At 35.1% G+C, this 20,911-nt stretch overlaps 3 protein-coding genes and 1 non-coding gene across 5 annotated transcripts; 2 read left to right on the top strand and 2 right to left on the bottom strand.

Moving 5' to 3' along the window:
* The first annotated feature begins 849 nt into the window (after positions 1-849).
* TRNAK-UUU lies at positions 850-921 on the top strand. The gene has a single exon. It is a non-coding gene; the product is annotated as a tRNA-Lys (tRNA).
* Positions 922-1,551: 630 nt separating this feature from the next.
* On the top strand, positions 1,552-7,180 carry LOC116021409 (cation/H(+) antiporter 3-like). The gene is made up of 4 exons (XM_031261940.1): positions 1,552-1,968; positions 3,371-4,378; positions 5,102-5,643; positions 6,406-7,180. The coding sequence occupies exons 1-4, from the start codon at positions 1,762-1,764 to the stop codon at positions 6,989-6,991; spliced, it is 2,343 nt and encodes a 780-aa protein (XP_031117800.1). The 5' UTR covers positions 1,552-1,761; the 3' UTR covers positions 6,992-7,180.
* Positions 7,181-7,654: 474 nt separating this feature from the next.
* Positions 7,655-12,386, bottom strand: LOC116024761 (protein NRT1/ PTR FAMILY 8.3-like). Of its 2 annotated transcripts, none has more exons than XM_031265752.1 (6): positions 12,205-12,386; positions 11,528-11,708; positions 11,186-11,291; positions 10,889-11,106; positions 9,745-10,301; positions 7,655-8,677 (listed from the first exon to the last, which is right to left on the bottom strand). In XM_031265752.1, the coding sequence occupies exons 2-6, from the start codon at positions 11,579-11,581 to the stop codon at positions 7,855-7,857; spliced, it is 1,758 nt and encodes a 585-aa protein (XP_031121612.1). In that variant the 5' UTR covers positions 11,582-11,708; positions 12,205-12,386; the 3' UTR covers positions 7,655-7,854. The 2 variants fall into 2 exon arrangements, with proteins under 2 accessions (XP_031121612.1, XP_031121619.1); XM_031265759.1 differs by having other exon boundaries at positions 12,184-12,386.
* A 1,894-nt stretch (positions 12,387-14,280) lies between these two features.
* Positions 14,281-19,513, bottom strand: LOC116016881 (2-dehydro-3-deoxyphosphooctonate aldolase-like). The gene is made up of 16 exons (XM_031257318.1): positions 19,263-19,513; positions 19,033-19,170; positions 18,444-18,513; positions 18,260-18,357; positions 17,770-17,866; positions 17,478-17,543; positions 17,092-17,151; positions 16,881-16,955; positions 16,670-16,754; positions 16,142-16,200; positions 16,003-16,047; positions 15,428-15,526; positions 15,169-15,216; positions 14,975-15,022; positions 14,757-14,824; positions 14,281-14,675 (listed from the first exon to the last, which is right to left on the bottom strand). The coding sequence occupies exons 3-15, from the start codon at positions 18,477-18,479 to the stop codon at positions 14,768-14,770; spliced, it is 873 nt and encodes a 290-aa protein (XP_031113178.1). The 5' UTR covers positions 18,480-18,513; positions 19,033-19,170; positions 19,263-19,513; the 3' UTR covers positions 14,281-14,675; positions 14,757-14,767.
* Between the last annotated feature and the right edge of the window lie 1,398 nt (positions 19,514-20,911).

Here is a 20,911-nt window from a genome sequence, read left to right on the forward strand (position 1 = left end):
ATGAATGATGAGGATGTGGGTCATTTCATATATATTACAAACTTTGAAAGTTTATAATATTTATGAAATTGATCCGCATTTTGTTTTTTTTTCTTTAATTTTTTTAATTTTTAATTGTTAGATCTACTAGATTAATTGATGGTTAGAATTTGTCAAAACTTTTCACGGGAAGCCTTGTTCTCGTGAGAGTTAGGTCGCACACACACATATAGTGCTATGTTCAAATAAGAACAAAACCCTATAAAAAGTGAAAGACTAATCTTAGTAGTCCATCAGGGTTCATCAACGGTCGAGATTTTTAGTATATATAAAAAATATAACTCGATGTCAGATTTATAATTATAGCAAACTTTTAAGTTTGCAATATTTATAAAACTAACCCTGCCATTTTTCCTCTTATTTATAATAATTATAGCAAACCTTCAAGATCAATTATCAATTTTTACAATATGTAGTATAGCTTTGATTCGTATGTACATCGAACGGAAGAGTTACTAGTTGTCTAGTATATTTAAGTTTTTTTTTTTCACTTATTGAAGAAGATGAATATATTGTGAATGTCAAGACTCGATTCTATATCCTTAAATTCTACTACTCAAGTACCAACTAAGCTGCTCATATAAATATAAGCTTTTACAGCTATTGGAGGATTGGAGGTTTAACAACATCGTAATAATATAACAATGAAATTGACTTTTTTTTATACATATTTTGTTCTTCAATTTGATTATATTATTACCTTTACTTTTGATTTTGATTTGGGTTCCTTTTAATTTTAATGTTTTAAAAAATTTCATCTGTTGGCTACATATAGTCTATATAAATCAATTGGGAAATATTAATCAAATTGCCGTCTTAGCTCAGTGGTAGAGCGCGTGGCTTTTAATCACGTGGTCGTGGGTTCGATCCCCACAGACGGCGGTTTTAAAAAAATTTGAATGGAGACACTGAAAACTGCTACACCGGTCTTATTATCGGCGGCGGTATTCATGTGAGTGATTTTGTTCATTTTTGTCACAATCCTACAAAAATTAAAAATAATTCTAATTTTCTAATCAGTATTGATAATTCTTCTTTAAAGGGCTTATTTAACCTTTATCCTTATATTTTATATAAGGAATTATGAGTATTTTAAAATAAAATAAAATTAAAAAAATGTCAATCATGTATTGTCATTGAGTATTGAAAATGCAACACCTTTAATCATAAAATGTACTATTTTAGTCCTATAAATAAAAATGAGACATTTCCAATATAATAGTGATGAATGATATGTGATTGGTAAAAAGCTAACTAATTAAAATTTGGAATAAATTGAAACAAAGATAATTGAAAGAGTTGAAGCAAAACTCATGAGGATGGGTGGGAATTATTGTGTGATGGAATTGAATGGGCGGGAAGACGTAGTTGTCGGCAATGGCAGATAAATATCCATCCATTATTTCATATTTCCCCAACTTGCCCGCCCACCATCTATGACGATCTTTCAATCCGCCACCCTACCCTTATTGGCTTACCCAATTTTACAATCTCCCCATGCACCGCCCCTAATCTTCATCTCCTTCTTCATCTTCTCTGCTGGATAATGTTATGCAGAGAAGAGGAGAAGAGAGGAGAGAAGATTATTATTTTGTGGCCCGGTCAGACCAGGTCACCCGGGCTAGAAATCATTAGTAAAGGATTAATCTTTATCACGTAATTATGCATGCATATACGTGAATCTATTTGCAAAGTGGAAAATTTGATCTGATTATTATATTGATGGAAGACCCTGGGGGGACGCATGATAAATGCTTAGTGTGGGCGAAGGTTCATTCTACGGGAGTATGGGGCACGGAGTATCACTTTCTTACTTACGGTCTACCTCGTTTGTTCTTGCAATTGTGCATCATGTTTGGCCTTACCCAAGCACTCCATTTGTTGTTCCTCAAGCGCTTCCGTTTGCCCCGCATTGTCTCTGAACTTTTGGTATATATTCCTTTCTTCTATTCTCATATCTCATCTCATTCATTTTTATTTACTTTCAAACACTTTTCAAATCATACATTTTAAATAACTTTTATTGCATATTTCTAAATTTTATGAGATCTTTTAGACTTTTATCAATTTTGTACAAGTCCTCCATACAATTTATGCTATAAACTTTTAACAACTTTTTCATACTAAAATATCTACAAAATTAAATACATACTTACAAACATTTCATAACTTTTATTAATACACTATTTATAATTTTCTTAAACAGCATTTATAATATATAAGATATAATTTCCTAAAATTCATGAAGAAAAAGAAAGGAAGCGACGCCGTAACTGCATATTAAAGCAACAGAAAAGTTGCCATTAAATATGGATGCTTTGTTATACAGCACAAAGACAAGGAGCCATCAAATTTTATGATATTTGCTGTGAACTTCGCAGCAAATGTTTTTTTTTTTTTTTGGGAGCAACCAATTTTTTTTGTGAACCATATCAAAATCTAGATGTTGTTTGTAACAATACTAAAATTTTTGCTATTACTTTTTTCTTTTTATAGATACGTGTGAAATTTAAAAGGTAAAAATAAAAAAGTATATGAGTATTTATGAAAGTTTTGAAACGTATCATAAAAGTTGACAGAAATGTATTAAAAGTTGTTTGGTTTAGATAGAGAAAAAAAGTTTGTAGTGAAAGTTGAAAAGTTATGTGTTAGATGGTTGGATTTCAACTATTTATATATATATTTGTGAAGAAAAAGTTTACAAAAATCTCATTATGATAGTCTATAAATGTTAATAAGTTTTTAAATATCACTAAGACTTTTAAACACTCTATAAAAGTGTGAATTGAATACATGCCTACTTTTATAAACTCTTTAAAAATTTGAATCGAATATAGGTAAATTTTTATAGAGTCTTAAATGCCTAGATTAAATACCATCCAACTTTTAAAGTCTTTAAATGTTCATAAAAGTCTTGATTGAATACACTACACCCGCTTAATTTTATTTTCATCTGTATTAGGACCAAGGTTTATATTGCATTATGAACCTTGGTCCAAAAATTATGTGTCTGCAGTTAATACATTCTGTATTTGCATTTAAGAGTTTCTGTACCTATAAACAAATTGAAGACACAAAATATGATAACTACAAGAGAAGTATTAACAATAGATACGAAATATATATGTTAACTGTAGACACATAAGATGTTGGTTAACATGTTATATATCTTCAATTAACATATTTTGTACCTGTGGCTGATACGTCTATAGCTAACATATCATGTAATTACCATGTTATGCATATTGAATTCAATTTGTTTACGGGTTCAGAAACCTTTTAACTGTGACTATGTATTAAAATGGTTTTATATATGTTGGTTGACGTACAGGCGGGGATGATCTTGGGGCCGACAGTGATGGGACAGTTTGATTGGAATGTGAACAACATGTTTGAGTTGTACGAAGGATACTACGTTAGTCTGTTGTCAAAAATGGGTTACGTGCTGTTCATATTCCTGAGTGGAGTGAAGATGGATCCAGGAATGGTTCCCAGAAGCGGCGCCAAAGCATGGTGCATAGGGATCCCTTCTGTGTTGCTCCCCTATGCTGTCCTCAAGTATTTGAGCAGAAAGGTGTTGACGCAGGAATTGATTCATAGGTACAGACACTCTGCCATCCAGAACACCTTAGGCATACAAAGTGTGTATTCTTTTCCTGTCACCGCGGTTCTTCTGGTTGATTTAAAGATCATCAACACTGAACTGGGCCGCCTGGCTTTGGCGACGGGCTTGATTTGCGACTTACTTAGTAACTTAGTGTCCACGATTATAGCTAACGTTAGCGTTGGGGTTATGTCCGCTATGCCGCTCGTTTCGGTGCATTCTTTCGCGCTTTCTGCGGGGCTGATCGTGTTTTTGGTGGTCACCGTGCGGCCGTTTTCGGCGATGATCATTAAGCGGACCCCGGAGGGGGCGCCCGTGGACACGTTTTACGTGTGCTTTATGTGTTTCGCGGCGTTTTTCGCGACGGTTCTGGCGGATAATGTGGGGATGAATTTTCAGTACGGGCCGTTTATATTGGGGCTGCTTGTGCCGGATGGGCCGCCGTTGGGATCTGCGTTGGTGGATAAGTTGGATACTATTGTGACGGGGCTGTTTGCGCCGCTGTTGGTGACTTATTCCGGCACTAAGGTCGACCTGCTCAACGTGTTTGATCTCCACTTTGTTGGGCTGGTATGGATTACCGTCACCGTTTGCTACGTGATGAAGTATGTCTCTATTTTCGGGCCTGCGTTGGTGTGCAGAGTTCCTCTCAAAGATGCTGCTTCTCTTGCCTTCATCTTGAGCACGCAAGGGGTCGTCCAGATCTCTTTCTATCTCAACGGCTTCGTAAATCAGGTACTTAATTGTTACTATTATATATTAGATATTGGCCCTGATTGGTAAATGGCGGTTAGCTGATTTTGTTAGTTGATTGAGTTAGAATATATAATTAATTGATAATATTAGCTGATTGTAGAAAAATGTTTGGTAAATTAGCTCTTAATTAATAGTTGTTTGGTATAATTTTTTTTCTCAAAAGGCTGCTTTGAGTAGCCTTTTGAAATTTAATATTTTTGAAATTACAAAAAGCTTATTAACCAAACATTTTTATTGATTTTTTAACCAAGTCAAATAATGGTCAAATAGACCAAAATTGGTTGATAGGCCAATTATTTACCAAACAAGGTCATTGGCTGTTTGATAAATGGCTATTAGCTGATTGGATTAAAAGATATGATTAGTTATAACATTAACTGATTGTAGAAAGGTATTTAGTAAAGGAGCAGCTGTTTTGGTAAAAAAAACTGTTTGGTAAATTTTAGTATTTTGGAGTTTTCAAAAACTTATTAATCAAACACTTATATTGATTTTTTAACTAAATCAAACAACTAATAGGAGCGGTGAGTTCGGTTCGAGTCTCAATGAAGACGATATTGACTGCTTCATTTGGTTAAAAAAAATAATTATGAATAGATATTATATTGTAAAAAATGATAGGCTGATTATTTACCAAAGAGGTCTATTATTATATTTATTTCTTATATATCCATTCAATTGTTGTGGTGAAATATAATGCAGATGTATGATACCGAAACCTTTTCCATGTTGACAATGACTGCATTGATCACGGCAGCAGGGTCCCACATTGTGGTGGGGTCCTTACACGACTACTCCAGGGCATATTCTGGGTACCAAAGAAGGGACATCGAGCACCAGTCCAAAGGCTCAGAGTTAAGGTTGGTGACCTGTTTTCATCGCCTAGAAGATGCGGTAGCCGCCAGGAAACTGCTAGAGGTTTCATTTCCCAGCAAAGAAACTCCTCTCTCCGTCTACTCACTCCACCTAGTGGAGCTGGTGGGGCGGGTCACCCCTCTCTTGATTGACCACCAATTGGGGCAGATGAAGACCCCTTCGTCCCCTGCCGCCAATTCTCGATCACACAAAATTATGGCCACTCTTCGCTCCTTCGCGCAGGACTCCAATGGGTTCGTCGCCCTCAACTTCTTCACCGCAATATCGCTCCCCAAGTTCATGCATCACGACGTTAGCGCTCTCGCCTTCGACAAGCTCGCCTCCATCATCATTCTCCCGTTTCACAGGAAATGGAACCACCTAGGCAGGTTGTGTAACGTTTTCCTATTGATTATTGTTATATTAGGTAAATATTAAAGTGTTTGTTATTAGCTAGACTTTATTTATGACGGGTTTAGGAGACCTAGTGACATATGATTATTTAAGGCAATGTTGCAAAATTTTCTTCTAGACACCGATTAATCGAGGCCTAGGCGTTGACCGGCCGCCTAGCATTTAGTATCACCATAATCAGTGATCTAGCTTCTAGGTGGTTGTTCGGCTAGGCAGCCGCCTAGGCGCTAGGCACCGACTAGGTCACCTAGTCAGTCAATTAGCTATTATTCCATTTTTTTTTAAATGTGTTATTACACTCAAAAGTCAAAACGGTATCGTTTTGAGCAAAATAACCCTAAATTGTCCAAACTCTATATATTTTTTAGGTTAATATTTTAGTATTAACTATTAAAGTATTAAATAGTTTATAATTATCAAGTCTTAAAAAAATAAAAATTACACATGCACCTAGGAGCATTAATCGCCATCTAGACACCCTAGGAGCTAGGCACCCCGAGCTCAGCATCTGAAAAGCACCTAAGGTCACTAGTTCTCTCATGCTTACATTAATTCCTCGTACACCATGTAGAGAAAGTTAAGTAGAAATGTAAGAAAAATACTATTGTTCTACGGCAACAGTCTAGGGCATTTAATCATCACCAATGGGAATGGGAAGCTATGGTTGGAAATTAGTATTAAATATGATCCTAGTTGCCACAGAATTGTGTTTACTACGTGACATATTTATATTACAGGTTGATCGTGGATAGCAGCAGCATGAGGCTTATGAACAGCACTTTGTTAGACCTGGCCCCTTGCTCCGTGGGTATTCTAATAGACCGGGAAAAGACACGGATGCGGCGAGGGTCGATGTCCTCGTCCTACCACGTCGCCGTGATATTCATGGGAGGAGCCGATGACCGCGAGGCGTTATGCTACGCCAAACGCATGTCCAACACGCCGTGGGTTCAGTTGACGGTGGTGCACTTCGTTCCGGCGGACCACGACGCCGAGAGGAAGCAGTGGGACGCGGTGCTCGACTCGGAAGTGTTGAAGGAGGTGAGGCATTTGGCGGAATGCGATGACACCAAAGTTTGTTACAAAGAAGAAATAGTGAGGGATGGGGCGGAGACTGCGCATACGGTGCGGGAGATGGAACACGTTTTTGACCTTATTCTTGTGGGTAGACGCCATGAGCCTAATTTGCCTCAACTTTTTGGGCTTTCCCAGTGGAGCGATATAGCGGAATTGGGGCCTATTGGGGACATGCTTGCTATTGAGCATATCACATCGCCGGTCTCAGTCTTGGTGGTGCAACAGCAATATGTCAAGAACAAATGAACAAGTTAAGACGCCATCGATGAGGGATAGATGCATCTCTAGAATTTGTATCAAGGTCTTACGAAAGTGGCTAGAGTGTAGCATCAACTTCTTGTTTAACTGGTTTGTCTCTTTTTGTAACAACCAAAACATTATTTTGATAAATGAAAGAGGACGGCTCATTGTTCTCACAAATTTACCTTCTTCTCATACTCTCTCTTGTTCAAATTATTTTTGTAGCTAGTCTTAATGACTTGTAGTCTTGTATCATCAAGAATATTGATGGATCAAGCCATGAGACTCTGTTACAATTTACAATGTAGTATCTTTTCGTAATTATTTTTTTCAATCTATTCAAACACAAAAAGTCAATAACACACCCTAACTTTGAAATTGTAATTTAGAATTAGAATTTAACAGATTTATTTTCATGAAGAATGACACTGGAATTACCAAAGAAAGAATCTCAATAAACTACTTTCAGATTATCACTAAAATAAAATAAAAATAAAAAAAGTCAAATCATTGACTGAAGCATTATAATCAGATTAAATAAAAAAACAAAAAACAAAAAAAGAATATTAGAATAATCAAAATAGCTGCAGTGCAACAGAAGCATCAAATAAAGCATAAGGCTGAGCTAACATTTATTTAAAATAATATAAAATATTGCTCAAGCACTACTAAAGAGTAAATACTGCACAAATATTAGGATATGATAATGTAAATGCTTGATATTCATCAAGAAGATGAGAATAAAGTACAACAATGCGTTGAGAATGAGTGTTTATGTTATAGTATACATTATATTGGAGTGGGAGAAGTAATAGATGAAACTTGCACACAGCCATTACTTCATCATATCCATTCATTCCATGCCCGCCTTAAGATGCCTTCTTGGATTTGTATATTTTGGCACAGAAGATGTATATAACCATGTTGAGGAAGCTGAGAAAAGCTAAGAGCCAGAAGAAGTAATCCAGATGCCCGCAGTTCAAGTTGTCAGGAATCCATCCTGGATTTCCTCCTTGAGTTGTAAAATATGTCACCAATGTTAGAATCAGCGAGCTCAAGTAATTCCCCAATGCAGTTGTCAAAAGCGATAACGCACTGCACAAGCTTCGCATAGCATCGGGTGATTGGTCATAGAAGAACTCCAATTGCCCGATAAATGTGAAAATTTCTGCAGCTCCCAGTAAGAAATATTGAGGTATCTGCCAGAAGATGCTAATTGGTACAGCAACAGCTTTGTCAACCAGATCGAGGTCTCTTGCAATCTGCAGCCGCTTGATCTCAACCAATGCGGCAGCTGACATGCACAGAATTGAAAGGAAAAGTCCGATTCCCATTCGCTGCAATTCAGAAAATCCCCTTTCCTTGCCGGTGAGCTTCCTAGCAATGGGGACAAGGATGGCGTCATAGATTGGAACCCAGACGATAACGCTGATAACATCGAAAGATGAGAGAGATGCTGCAGGAATGTTGAAGGAGCCAATGGAAGTGTCCATCATCGTCCCTTGCTCCACAAACATTGTGGACATTTGGGCATAAACGGCAGAAAACACTATTCCAGTAGCCCATATGGGAAACATGCGAATCAAGATCTTCAATTCCTCGACCTGTGTTACTGTACATAACCTCCAAGCATTGGAATAATCCCCTGTTTTCAGTTCAGCATCTGATATTACTGCCGCTTTATCAAGGCATCTGGAAAGGAATATCAATGACACAAAATTCATCAGCAGAAGGATTTAGTATATAGCATCCATGCAATCTCTACATAACCCTCTTCCTACCCAAACACCACGAAAGACAACAAGAAGTAAAACTCTTTCTCATTCGCATCTGTTTATAACAATTATAGATTCAAACGAGGAAACATCTTTTACAGACACACATTACCAGGGAAAGAAAATACTCCTTAGGAGAATGTACTTCCATGAAGATGGGCATCAAATATATTAGATGTCATGAAATACTGATCACAGGTGGCAATAAGCCATCATATACTAGCAAGGCAGAAGCTATATAAAATTTAAATCAAGAACAATAGGTAATATTATTACTTTTGGTAATAAAAAGATCAGATAAAAGATAAAACATTATTACTAGAAGAAGCGAAGTTCAGCCAAACATTAATTGTTGAGAAAGCTAATAGGAGTATATAGGAAGAAAGTTAAAAGCGACAAAATGAGGTTTTTCAAATGAGCCCTTTCTAATAATCCTACACAATTTCTAATGCATCCACTATGGTAACTTTGACTATCATTAATAATAAAGAGTTTTAATAGTTAAATATCAAAACAACTTGTTTATTACAAATCAACCAAACATATAGAGAACTTTTTCAACAAGTTCTTTTTTAAAAGCTCTTATCAAAAAAGGAAATATTAAAAAAGGTACAGATTGGCTAAACATGCTACTAAACTACAATGAAACTGAAATAATGGAGCAACTAAAAATTCCTAAATTCAAGTTTAAGCAACTTTCTAAAACTCATTTAGGAATAGTCTAACTACTCATAAAATCTATTTGTGTGTTTTATATACTTGAGATATGGTTGGATGTGTATATGAAACTCTTCTCATGGGTTGAACTAATATGGGGACTAAATACTAGCAGAAGCCTTACAACTTTAAAAATAAATTGTCAACACCTTTCAACCGTAATCCTCTCCTTCGCATAAAAATCCCGTCTACAAGTCATATAAAGATATTTCCAATTAACAAAAGATGGAATTTAATAATTTCTTTTGAACCAATCCATTTGAATACCTCAGTTCATCGGTGTGCATTAGCTTTCGGCTTCCTTCAATTGCAGAAACGTTATCTGGTGTTTCATATAGTAGACTACTATCAACGGGGGCAGTCACATTCCATTTGTGGATTGATGCAACCAAGACCTGGCACATTCTTGTGAGAGGACTTCCGCCGGGCTTCTGAAATCTGTAAAGAGGTGTTCCTGCAAAGAAACTTGCAATAGCAAGTCCCATAAACAATGCAGGAATCCCAAATCCAAGGCCCCACCCTGCGTTGTCTTGTATCCACACTATTAAACTACTAGATACTAAAGCACCAATGTTGATGGAAAAATAGAACCAATTGAAGAATGATCCCTTCTTAACCCTCTCTCTTGAATCAGTATCATCAAATTGATCAGCACCAAATGATGATACACATGGTTTTATTCCACCAGTCCCTAGAGCTATCAGATACAGGCCAATAAAGAATATTGCATACTGGGCAGGAGTAGCAGTTGGGCATAAAGAACCCACACATTCAACAGGCTTTAGAGCAGGAATAGATGCTGATAGTGTCAAAGTGCACATGCCCTGTACAAGGAAATTTAAAAAATAAAATAAAAATTCAACAATGTAGATGGGGCAAAAGTACATGAAAAAAGAATAGAGTGATATGTGGATTGGCATTACTCCTAACTTCAAATGAAATAGAAAGTTATAACTTAAAACATAGGAGTTGGTTATCATGGCTCAGAGTAACAAGTGGCATGTGATAAGTTAGTCTTATACTGAAGCCGTTATGTGTCCTGAAACAAATCCAGCAGCTTGCAAATCTCAAATTCTCCTTCACTAATTACCATAACCTGTCCACTACCATATGGCTCTTGAGGTCCATTAGGAAGCAATTGACAACATAAAATCATGCGCACTAAAAGTTGCTCTCTAATCTCCATAGAATAATCCGTACAGTTTTCCCAAAGTTGTAAAACCATATGTCAATATCCTACCTCAAAAAAAGTATTCCCACATATGAAATTAAGAAAACAAAACTATCAATGCAGACCTCAATAGACCAAAACCTGACAACATTTATATATTTAATTAATACTACATAAAAGACCTGAATCTATTGATATAATAGCAAATGTAAAGAGATGACAAATCAAAATGGTCCATACAATGAAATAGATACTGGAGAAGACAGCAATAGTCCAATATCTTCCCCAATACGCATCTGCCAGGACAGCACCAATAAGGGGTGTTAGGTAACAGGTGCCTTGCCAAGTGGTGACATTCCTAGCAGCACTAACATTTCCTTCATGCAACTTCTTTGTAAGGTAACTAACAAGATTTGTTGCAATGCCGTAGTAGGCCAGGCGCTCACAACACTCAGTACCTGATGTCAAATTAAGCTTCAACAAGAGCTAAAAACGGAAATAAACGAGATGTCTAATATAAAAACAAAGCAAAAATACCAAGAATAAAGGGGCAAGCTCTCCAATTTCCAGTAGTAGTCTTAAGAGCAGGATCCCCCTTCCTGTCAACTGAACCATCTCCTGTGAAGATTCTGCTGCTCTCATCCTGACAACAAAGATACAAACACATAATTGAAATTTAAAAATGCATCTGTCGTTCAATCACACAGATTTTGGCACTCATTTTGTTTACAATATTCAGCGATCACAAATACTTTTTGCTACAGAGAAAACTTACAAATTAAGATAATTGTCAGAGTTATTGAACAAATTCAACTGAAAATTAATGATATATTCATCATATGGATCGTACATATCCAAAAAACAGAGAAAAAGTGAAACCTGCTGAAGAAGACCACGTTCCAGAAGCACTCTGTCTTCTTCCTGAGTTCCCATAACAATTTACAACACCCTGATCTATCTATCTATCTATCTATCTATCTATGTGCGTATGTTCGAAGACTTCAGCCCAAATGCATTAGCATCATTGTATAACTCCAATATGGATTCCCGTTTGTATACACTGTAAAGTATGATATTTCACGTTACTCACAAGTAAACCAAAACGTACAACAGATTATATGACTAGACCCATAGCTGCAGATCAACCAAAAAGAAGACTGCCAAAAAAAAAGTTTAACCAAAAGAGCAGGAGAAGAAGAAGAAGAGATGGAAAACATACTAGTAGAATGAATAGTCACTAACAGTTCTAGTGATACTTGAATTAAGTAGGGTATCTAGACTTCTAGAGTTAGTGTTCTGCGGAGTGAATAGTAATCAATTCAAGAGAAGTAAAAAATGTTGAATTACCTTCCAAAAGGAACGATTGGGAATAGAACATAAACAGATCCATCACTATAAAAAATTGCTACTATAAGAACTTAGAATCAATGAACACTACCGGTCAACTAAAGTTTTGTAAATTCAATACCAGGATTAAGCACTAATCAAGAAAAAAACTGAATAGCCAAAATAAAAATCGCGAAAGAGAGAGGTACGGTAGCAGACTAGCAGGTCACCTCGTCCGACCAGGTGGTGACCGTAGCAGGCAGAGGCGGCGGTGGTAGCCGTAGCAGCGAGGAAGAACTACGTAGGTTATGGCTATGGCTAAGGCCTGCGATTCCGTGGAGGCTGGAGACAATTCCAAATTGAATTGAGGAAGAAGCAAACCCTTACTGATGGAGACGGCGCATAGAGATCCACGCTTTCACGTTATCCCATTGGAAGATGGGAGGATTCTCAAAAACTAACGGCGTTTGTGGTCAACGTCATCTGGATTACATCAGCTGCTAGAAGATAAAATCTGTAGATAAACTGATCATGAATTCATGATAGGATTGATAGATACTACTCCGTGAAAATAGTTTTTTATGTTTTATGAGAAATATTATATTAATTTTTTATTATTATAAATTATTTAATAAAAATATGAAGATGAAGTAAAAAACCATTTTTTAATAATAATTGTAAAAGCTCACTTGTATTAAAATATTAAATACATTATCATTAAATTCTCTTCGATATCAAAAAGGAAAATATATTCTTCTTTTTTTTGTTTAAACAAATGGTAAATTGAGCACTGATAAGTGATAACATTGCAATCCTACATTTGAGTGTTTGAAAAGTTAGTTAAAATCAATGTTGGTTCTGATTTGTAGTTAAAGGTAAGATTCTTTTCCTTAAACATCACCCTAGCCAAGACCATACTTTACCGTAATTTATGGTCTTATTTGACAAATATCGGTTAGCGAATTGTGTTAATGGTTTAACTGGCAATTTATATCGTGGACCAAGGTGCATTGTGCATCCTGCACCAAAATGTTAGGAGATGAGCTCTTTGTATTCTAGGTAATCGTTCGGTATATTCTAGGCAATCATTCTGTGTATTCTAGGTAACCGTTCTGTGTATTCAACTATTCATGTTAGTAACACAGGTTGTGATGTGTTTGTGCATTTGAATGTTTAGGAGGATGAGTTCTGTGTATTTTGTGTCAATATTCTATGTATTCTATGCAACTGTTCTGTGTATTCATGTTATTAACGCATGTTGTGATGTGTTTGTGCATTCGAATGTTAGGAGGATGAGTTTTGTGTATTTGTGTCAATATTCTGTGTATTCTAGGCAATTGTTCTGTGTATTCATGTTAGTAACATTCGAATGTTAGGATGATGAATTATGTGTATTTTGTGTCAATATTCTATGTATTCGAATGTTAGTCACTGTTTTTGTTGTTGTTCAAATTACAGTTATATTTAAAAAATAAAAAAAATAAAAAATAAAAAAGAGAAAAACCCCGTAACAATACGGCTGGTTCCGGACCAGGGTCCACGGTATAACGATCCAATTTAACTAGCAGATCATAAAGTTGTTTGATAAAATTAATTGTTTAGATTAGCGGTTAATATATAAAATGATCTAAAGGTATACATATATAATAATAATAATAATAATAATAATAATAATATTTAAAAAACTAAAAAATAAAGCTCCCCTTTTGTTCCCTCACTTCTCCCACCTCCCACCTCCCACCTCCCACTTATCCCACATAGGTGGGAGAAGTGGGGAAGGCTCCATTTCTTATAACAGCTATGCCTATGCCAATTCACTGGGCATGCAGATGGGCAGGCTCCCTCAAGTTAATCCTTTTTTTAAAAAAATGTTTAAGGCGTTTTGGGAAATAGACTTTCTTTTTCCAAAGCTCCATTTGCAAACGCTACAAAATACTGCGTTTGTAAAATTGACGGTTTTAAGCAAACCGTTGCTCCAAACCGTCACTTAACCAAATAACGTTTTCGGTGTTTTAACCGTGGTCAACACCGAAATGGTAGATTCGCCATTTACCAAACATGTCCTATATGATGAACCAAGATCCACATAGCATTATAGACCATAAATCGAAACAACAAGATACAAAATTCATACCCATAAAGTACATAATTTCATAACGCAAGCCACAAAAATCACAACACAAAACATATACACATGATATATATTTACTTATTTTTTAAATCTTATTTAAGTGCATAATTTGTGTTAAACACAAAATTTTACAACACAAGACACAAAAATTTATAACATAAGACACAATTACTAATTTGTTTTAAATACAAAATTCATACTTTTAAAGTACAAAATTTCATAACATAAGACACAAAAAAACTTACAACATAGCACATACATGCACTAGGGTCCACCGTGCACCATGAACCATGGTCCATGGTATAAGGATTGATATTTTATTTCTCCAAAAGTGAAGTGCCCCATCATTCTAGTTTTAGAATAAAATCATGAATCCATAATCTTAATCAATCCAAAACTTATACAAATGTTGGTCACCACTGAGATGAATGTTCATAACATCGCCAATATCAGATCGTTGCCTCTGCAGTGGATAACAACTCCAACTACATTATTTATATTGATGAAGAGAGACCATGCCTACTACTTTGGTGCAGCAACCACACTGAAATCATCGTACCCAACCACCATCTGGAAATGTTCACAACACACATTAAATGCTTGGAATACAAATGGCCATATATATGTGCGTGCATTGATAAGTAAACTTACCATGGAAAAATCTAATCACGGACTGGAGTGAGATCAATTTTGAATTGCTTCTTCCCTTTGCTGACCCTCTTCAAGTTTTCCGAATATGTAGATTAACACAAAAGAATCGCTTATTAAATTGGAAAAATAAAGCACAACAAAAGAAAACTTTGCTCTAAGACAATAAAATGTGTGCATAGTTGCAGCTTAGTCTGAATGCCAATGGAACAATGGCTTACACCAATTGCAATGAGCTCTTCCAGCAGTTCTTCCAGATGGCGAAGAGGCTATTTTAGAGAAGAAACGGAAATTTTCATTAAGCTGGCAGGCATTGATAGATTTTGTAGTAATGAAGGTTCATGTATAGCAGATACCAAAACAAAAGAATACTCAGTATCAAGGGACACAATCAGTCGGTGAATGTAAAACTTACCCACTGTGTAGGACCATCAACTGGAGCATTTAAAGGATCATTATGCACCTTGGGGCCAAATGGGGAGGAAAACGCTTATTCAATATTGTATCAGCAATTATAACAATCACCCAATAAAACATTATAAGTTTAATAATTAAATAAAAATTGCTTAACTTCTCAGGGTGTTTCTTTAAATTTTAGACTCTCTAGTCTCAAACAAGTAGCTTATAAAAGAAGCATACTCATACACATTATTCAACCAGAACCACTGACATACCTCCATAAAAAGTCCATCCACTCCAACAGCAACAGCTGTCCTGGCAATGCAAGGAATCAATTCGCGAAGACCACCACTAGCAACACCTCCGCCATCCAACTGTTTGACAAAGCAAAAATACTAGTCATTGATGAGAGAACAAACTCTGAATATTAGGCTAAGATCAACTTGAGAAATAAGTTTGGAATATACAGCACAAAATCATGAATAGTTATCTTCCAAGAAACAGCACCCCAATATTGTATCCAAAAGGTTATCAGGTTCTTTCTGGATTATGGGTTTTCTTTTACAAAACCCCCCCAAAAAAAGTGTTTTATAGCTTTAAGGAATAAGGTTTTCTTTCTGGTCAGGGTCATACATGCTGTCAATTCTTTGATTAATAGCAATTACACAATTACATTTTCAAATGCTGCTCTAGTTTCTTAGGTTTAAAATTGTTAATACAGACTTTAATGGTTTGTAAGTATTTGCTTTTACCAAACTGCATTAAATTATTTGATAAATATAAACACGTACTCACAATCAATTTCTCCAAATAATGCCAAATCTAATAATATTAAAACTACTCAACGCACCTTCTTCCCAGCAGGTTGTTGCAAAGAATGTGTTATATCAGCCACCTGAAGCACAGAACATTTCCAGAGACATAAGTTTGATACATGTTATGAAACCAGGCACATATACTAAAATGAAGAATAACAAATAATTTCTTACAACTGGACAATTAGCTTCCCTCATCCACTCTAAGTTGCGGGGATCAACTATCAAGTCATCTGCGTTGTCATAAAAGATATCTTACATTTTTATTCTGAAATGACAAAATAACATTACAACTCATTAGCAGCTCTCAGATAAATACAAATTTCAAGGTTGTGGCTCTTGTTGCCATTGTTTGTCAGGTTACAATAAATGCCCATTAATGAAATTTAATTTGGAAACAGACTTGTCTGTTCTTCCTTCAGGATCAATTTTTATAAAGTTACAATCATATCGGATAGCATAGCAGATTACACTTAAAATCTCTGCCTCACCTCTTTTCAACAACACATACCAAGATGATAGACGAGACTCCATTTATTTTGCCATTGATTCAGTTTTGCATCAGAACAAAATTTCAGGAATTTTGTAATCATATATCTTCAGTACCATTATTCTTATGGAAGCCCCCCCACAAATTTAAAAAAATAAAAATAAAAATCAGAAGTTCATTTACACCATTAGCAAGAAGTGAAGCTCACTTACTATAGCCAAACATGGTGCCTCTCTCACATACCATGACATTTTGATTTCCAGCCAATCTGACCTTTTCAGCAGAATTTAACATGACCTGGAAACATATTGTATTATCAGTACGAAAGGGTTACAAAAAAACAATCAGGAAAAACATCATCATCCAGTACTTATTTAGTTTGAAGGAAACACGAAACAATTACAAGTACAGTACAGTACTTACAGATGACGCACAAAACTGTCCTTTCTTGATATTGATTATTTTGCCAGTCTTGGCAGCTGCAACTAGGAGATCTGTCTGCATCAGGAAAGAAAAGGGAAGGAAAAATTAAAAATAAAAGGTCAACTAACACTTACAGCAAAATAAAGAGGTTTCATAACCAAAATCAGACAATATTGTGTTGACATTCAAAGCCTAAATCTGACAAACTAACCTGCCGGCATAAGAAAGCAGGAATTTGAATTATATCAGCAACCTTCCCTACTGCTTCACACTGGATAAAAGTAAGAAATTGTTATAGTTCACGTCATAGGAAGCCAAGATCCATAATTCATCCTGCATGTCTTGATTAGATAACTCACTATTATATCAAGGACAAGTTGAAAACAATATATTGTTCACTTTAAGAAGACACCAGGGGCCCATGGAACCCACTAGGCAAAGGGGTTTGTTTAGTCAGCACACTTTTTAATACTGAAAAGAAAAGCAACATGCAAACATTGGAAAACAACTTCTCAGTCCCATGTGTCATAGCAAGTTAAAGACAAATTTATGTTACACACGGAAGTGTACAATTTGAAATAGGAAAGAGAATGTCACCTGAATGCTTTCGTGAACATCAGTGACTATAGGTACATCATAAGTTGTTTTAACCCTTTCAAGGATCTACAACAAAAAAAATGGAAAGCAGAAATAGGCTTAGGGGGTTATAGAATTGCATGTGCTTGCTTGTAAACAGTTCTTAATGAAAAATGCACTTGTAGTATGCCAATTTTAAATTCTGTATGAGACTTTATCCAGGACATGAAATGTTTTTTGTAATCTCATTGAAATGCTACTGGGAAAAAAAAAAAAAGCATATTGCATTGTGAAAAGAAATATTCATCCATACCTTCAAGCCTTCTGCCAAGCCAGGACCACGGAATGATTTGGAGGAAGTTCGATTAGCTTTATCAAAGCTAGACTTAAATACAAACTTCAAACCAAGTCTATATAGCAAATAAAGATTAAAAACCATATTTATCAAATATCACTCAAAAAGATAAGAAATATAAAGATGCAGGAAACAATGAACACCATAATCAAGCAGTAACACTACCATCAAGTCCCTATAAGTTGAAATGGGAAAACTCACAAAAATTGGCTAGAATTTGAGAATGTGATATAGTTTAGAAAGCGTAAAACATCAACAATTACAAATACATTAACAAAAATACACCATGAGCCCTGGTTCACCAAGCAAGGTGTATCACAAGAGTGATCGTGTTTTGCCTAAACTAATGTCAAATTATCGGCATGCTCATCATGTTTCAACCAAACCATCATGGTTATAAGTACACAACACCCACAAAGACAGAGAGAGAAGTGGAATTAGTACGTACTTGGAAGTCATGGCCTTTAAGTGTTTGGCCATGTAAAGAATGTGATCCTCAGATTCAATCACATTAGGACCTGCTAGTAAGAAGAAGGGCTCTGCCGTCTGTGATTGATTATAGCAAGATATTATTCCCATTAGATATGTGAATTACAGGATATATGTAAAGAATAAAATGGTGTTGTTCAAACCTTGAGCTGGTTGAATAAAAGTGCTGAAGGATCCATAGTTATACCCTTATTCACTTCTGGATCCAAAGATCTAGTCGATGAAAAAGAAAGATAAGGAGAAGTAATTTACTACAGTATGCAAACTTAAGCAAAAAGTCTAAATACTTGGCTAGAAATTTACTACAGCATGATTCTGTTTTCCAGAATCAAAGTGAAAATCAACAAATTTTCTATAAATACTAAAATAATATACAATCTAATATTGATTGTCAACTGTGAGATTTCACAACCACCACCAACAAACCATCATTAATAAATTATAATTAACATTTTACACATTTATAAAAATTTCCTTACATGCATAATTAAAGGCACTAAGGCACAATTTCAAAGATGGAAATAGAAAATTGCTAATGCTAAGTTGAACAGGAACCACACATTCTTCTAATATTACATATTTAAATCTTATTCAGAAATCAGAACTGGCATACATCCAAAATTTGTTGACTACTTGATAAAATTTTAAAAGCTAAAACCATAAGTTAATGCTATTTCCTATACTTAAAAGCTAAAACCACAATTAATAATAAGATTAATAAAAATAAAATACCTTTGATGGAGCGTAAGAGTCGCCTAGTAGGATCGTCGGAGCTCGGACAAAGGAGACGATGAGAGAAATCAGATGTATAATGCGTGCATGGGAATTTTCAGATTTAGATGGCTGCTGTGTGTAATGAAGCTATCACGCCTGCAAATGAACAAGAATTTTATGGTAAAAAAATAACAGTAATTGGGAAGGAGAATGAAGGATTTGCCTTGAAAACAGAGTGCCACAATTACATCTATACTCTTTGGTGCCACAGGTTTTGAAATGGGCCTTCAAATCAGACTGAACCGCATACTTCTTGGAGCACTTCTCGCATTTCCATTTCTTCTCGCCGTGTTTCGGGGCACAAATCTGTCCTTTGCTAACAGTAGAGGGTGGTGGCTACGGAGGTGGAGGTTGCGGCCGGCAGTGGCGGGTATAGAGGCGGCGGTGGTGGCTAAATTCCAATGAGCACGGCAAATTGGCAAATATTTCACCGATGATGAACACTACGCCAAATCTGGTGTTAAAATGTTTTCCCCATTAAAAAAAATAATAATAATAATAGTAATAATAATAATAATAAAGAAAAAAATACAAAAATAAAACCAAAAAAAAATTCATTTTATATCCTTTATTTTGTTTTTATAAATTTGTATTTTTTTTAAATACTTAAGCGTGAATTGTATATTATTAAAAATAAATTATATCATTTGAAAGATCTCATCAAAACGATTAAAACAAGCCAAATATTGAATATATTAATTAAAAATTAAACTACGTCAAACAAAATTAAAATGATCACATTCAAAATAACATTGTATTAAAATATTATTATTTACATCACAAAGTATATGTAATTATATTAAATTCGAACTAATAAACTTTTAAATTTTGAGAAACTCATTTTTTTTTATTGTAGAATAACATTTGGTGTAATGGGTTTGAGATGTCGTCGAGTACGCCTCCTGCCTCGTTCCTCCCGTGGACGTGAGCATGCTCCAGGAGCAGTACTTCAGACACATGTATCCGACCCGAAACCACAGGCAAGCAGGCGGACACATGAAAGTTCAACGCGCACATAAGTTACACCGACATATTGAAGAGAGAAGATAAATGCTCGAACGGCTCCACATTATTATTACCCATCACTCAATGTAGGCTCGTCATTATGAAGAATCCGTTACACTCATAGAAGAGTCGTTGCGCTCATAATAAATAGTAGACCCTATAGTAGAAGGTGGACACACTGAACATTCTATACTGAAACTATAGTAATATAATCAATTCACTTTCCTAATATAATCCGGTAACATATTTACCGTCACTATGAATACGTTAAGAGTGTATTAAAAAAATACAATATAAAATTTAACATGAACTTTGGTCAATTAACTAACCAAATTATATACATACATTCAAAGTTGAGTATCAAATATTACAAATAATAGATCTTGACCCAAATTAAGTAGTCATCACAGTAAATATATATAATCAATCTATAATGTTTGTGCTAGTCTATATCTATATCTATACTATATATAAAAACAATTTCCTCCTCCCAAATTTTAAAATCATTTATTTTATTTATTTATTTATTTATTATTTTATTAATTATCCATCCTATAATATTATTATGGTAATATATGATAATGATAATATTATTATGAAATAATAATATTAATACTAAAAATATAAATATTTATAGTAATAATAATAAGAAAGCCGAGAGCAAAGAAAGAAGAAGCTAATGATATTTGATGAGTGATGATTCTAGTGTAAAAATTACAGAGTTAAGGGGGGTATTTATAGTGTTCAGAAATGAATAAACAAATATTAAATGTACAGTAATAAACACATAATTGTGCCAGTTTAGTTGGATAAGTCTGAAGCCTAAAATCTG

This window comes from Ipomoea triloba, chromosome 1, assembly GCF_003576645.1.
Source record: "Ipomoea triloba cultivar NCNSP0323 chromosome 1, ASM357664v1".
NCBI lineage: Eukaryota > Viridiplantae > Streptophyta > Magnoliopsida > Solanales > Convolvulaceae > Ipomoea > Ipomoea triloba.

What these genes read in the sequence shown, in the direction of transcription:
- LOC116021409 (XM_031261940.1), top strand. Translation starts at nt 1,762, where the DNA reads ATGGAAGACCCTGGGGGGACGCATGATAAATGCTTAGTGTGGGCGAAG. An exon ending in GCATTGTCTCTGAACTTTTG is followed by an intron (nt 1,969 to 3,370) that starts GTATATATTCCT and finishes GTTGACGTACAG; the next exon opens with GCGGGGATGATCTTGGGGCC. An exon ending in TCAACGGCTTCGTAAATCAG is followed by an intron (nt 4,379 to 5,101) that starts GTACTTAATTGT and finishes AATATAATGCAG; the next exon opens with ATGTATGATACCGAAACCTT.
- LOC116024761 (XM_031265752.1), bottom strand. Translation starts at nt 11,581, where the DNA reads ATGGGAACTCAGGAAGAAGACAGAGTGCTTCTGGAACGTGGTCTTCTT. An exon ending in AACGTGGTCTTCTTCAGCAG is followed by an intron (nt 11,292 to 11,527) that starts GTTTCACTTTTT and finishes CTTTGTTGTCAG; the next exon opens with GATGAGAGCAGCAGAATCTT. An exon ending in AGCTTGCCCCTTTATTCTTG is followed by an intron (nt 11,107 to 11,185) that starts GTATTTTTGCTT and finishes ATTTGACATCAG; the next exon opens with GTACTGAGTGTTGTGAGCGC.
- LOC116016881 (XM_031257318.1), bottom strand. Translation starts at nt 18,479, where the DNA reads ATGGATCCTTCAGCACTTTTATTCAACCAGCTCAAG. An exon ending in GACAGTTTTGTGCGTCATCT is followed by an intron (nt 16,755 to 16,880) that starts GTAAGTACTGTA and finishes ATATGTTTCCAG; the next exon opens with GTCATGTTAAATTCTGCTGA. An exon ending in AACAACCTGCTGGGAAGAAG is followed by an intron (nt 15,527 to 16,002) that starts GTGCGTTGAGTA and finishes TTTGTCAAACAG; the next exon opens with TTGGATGGCGGAGGTGTTGC.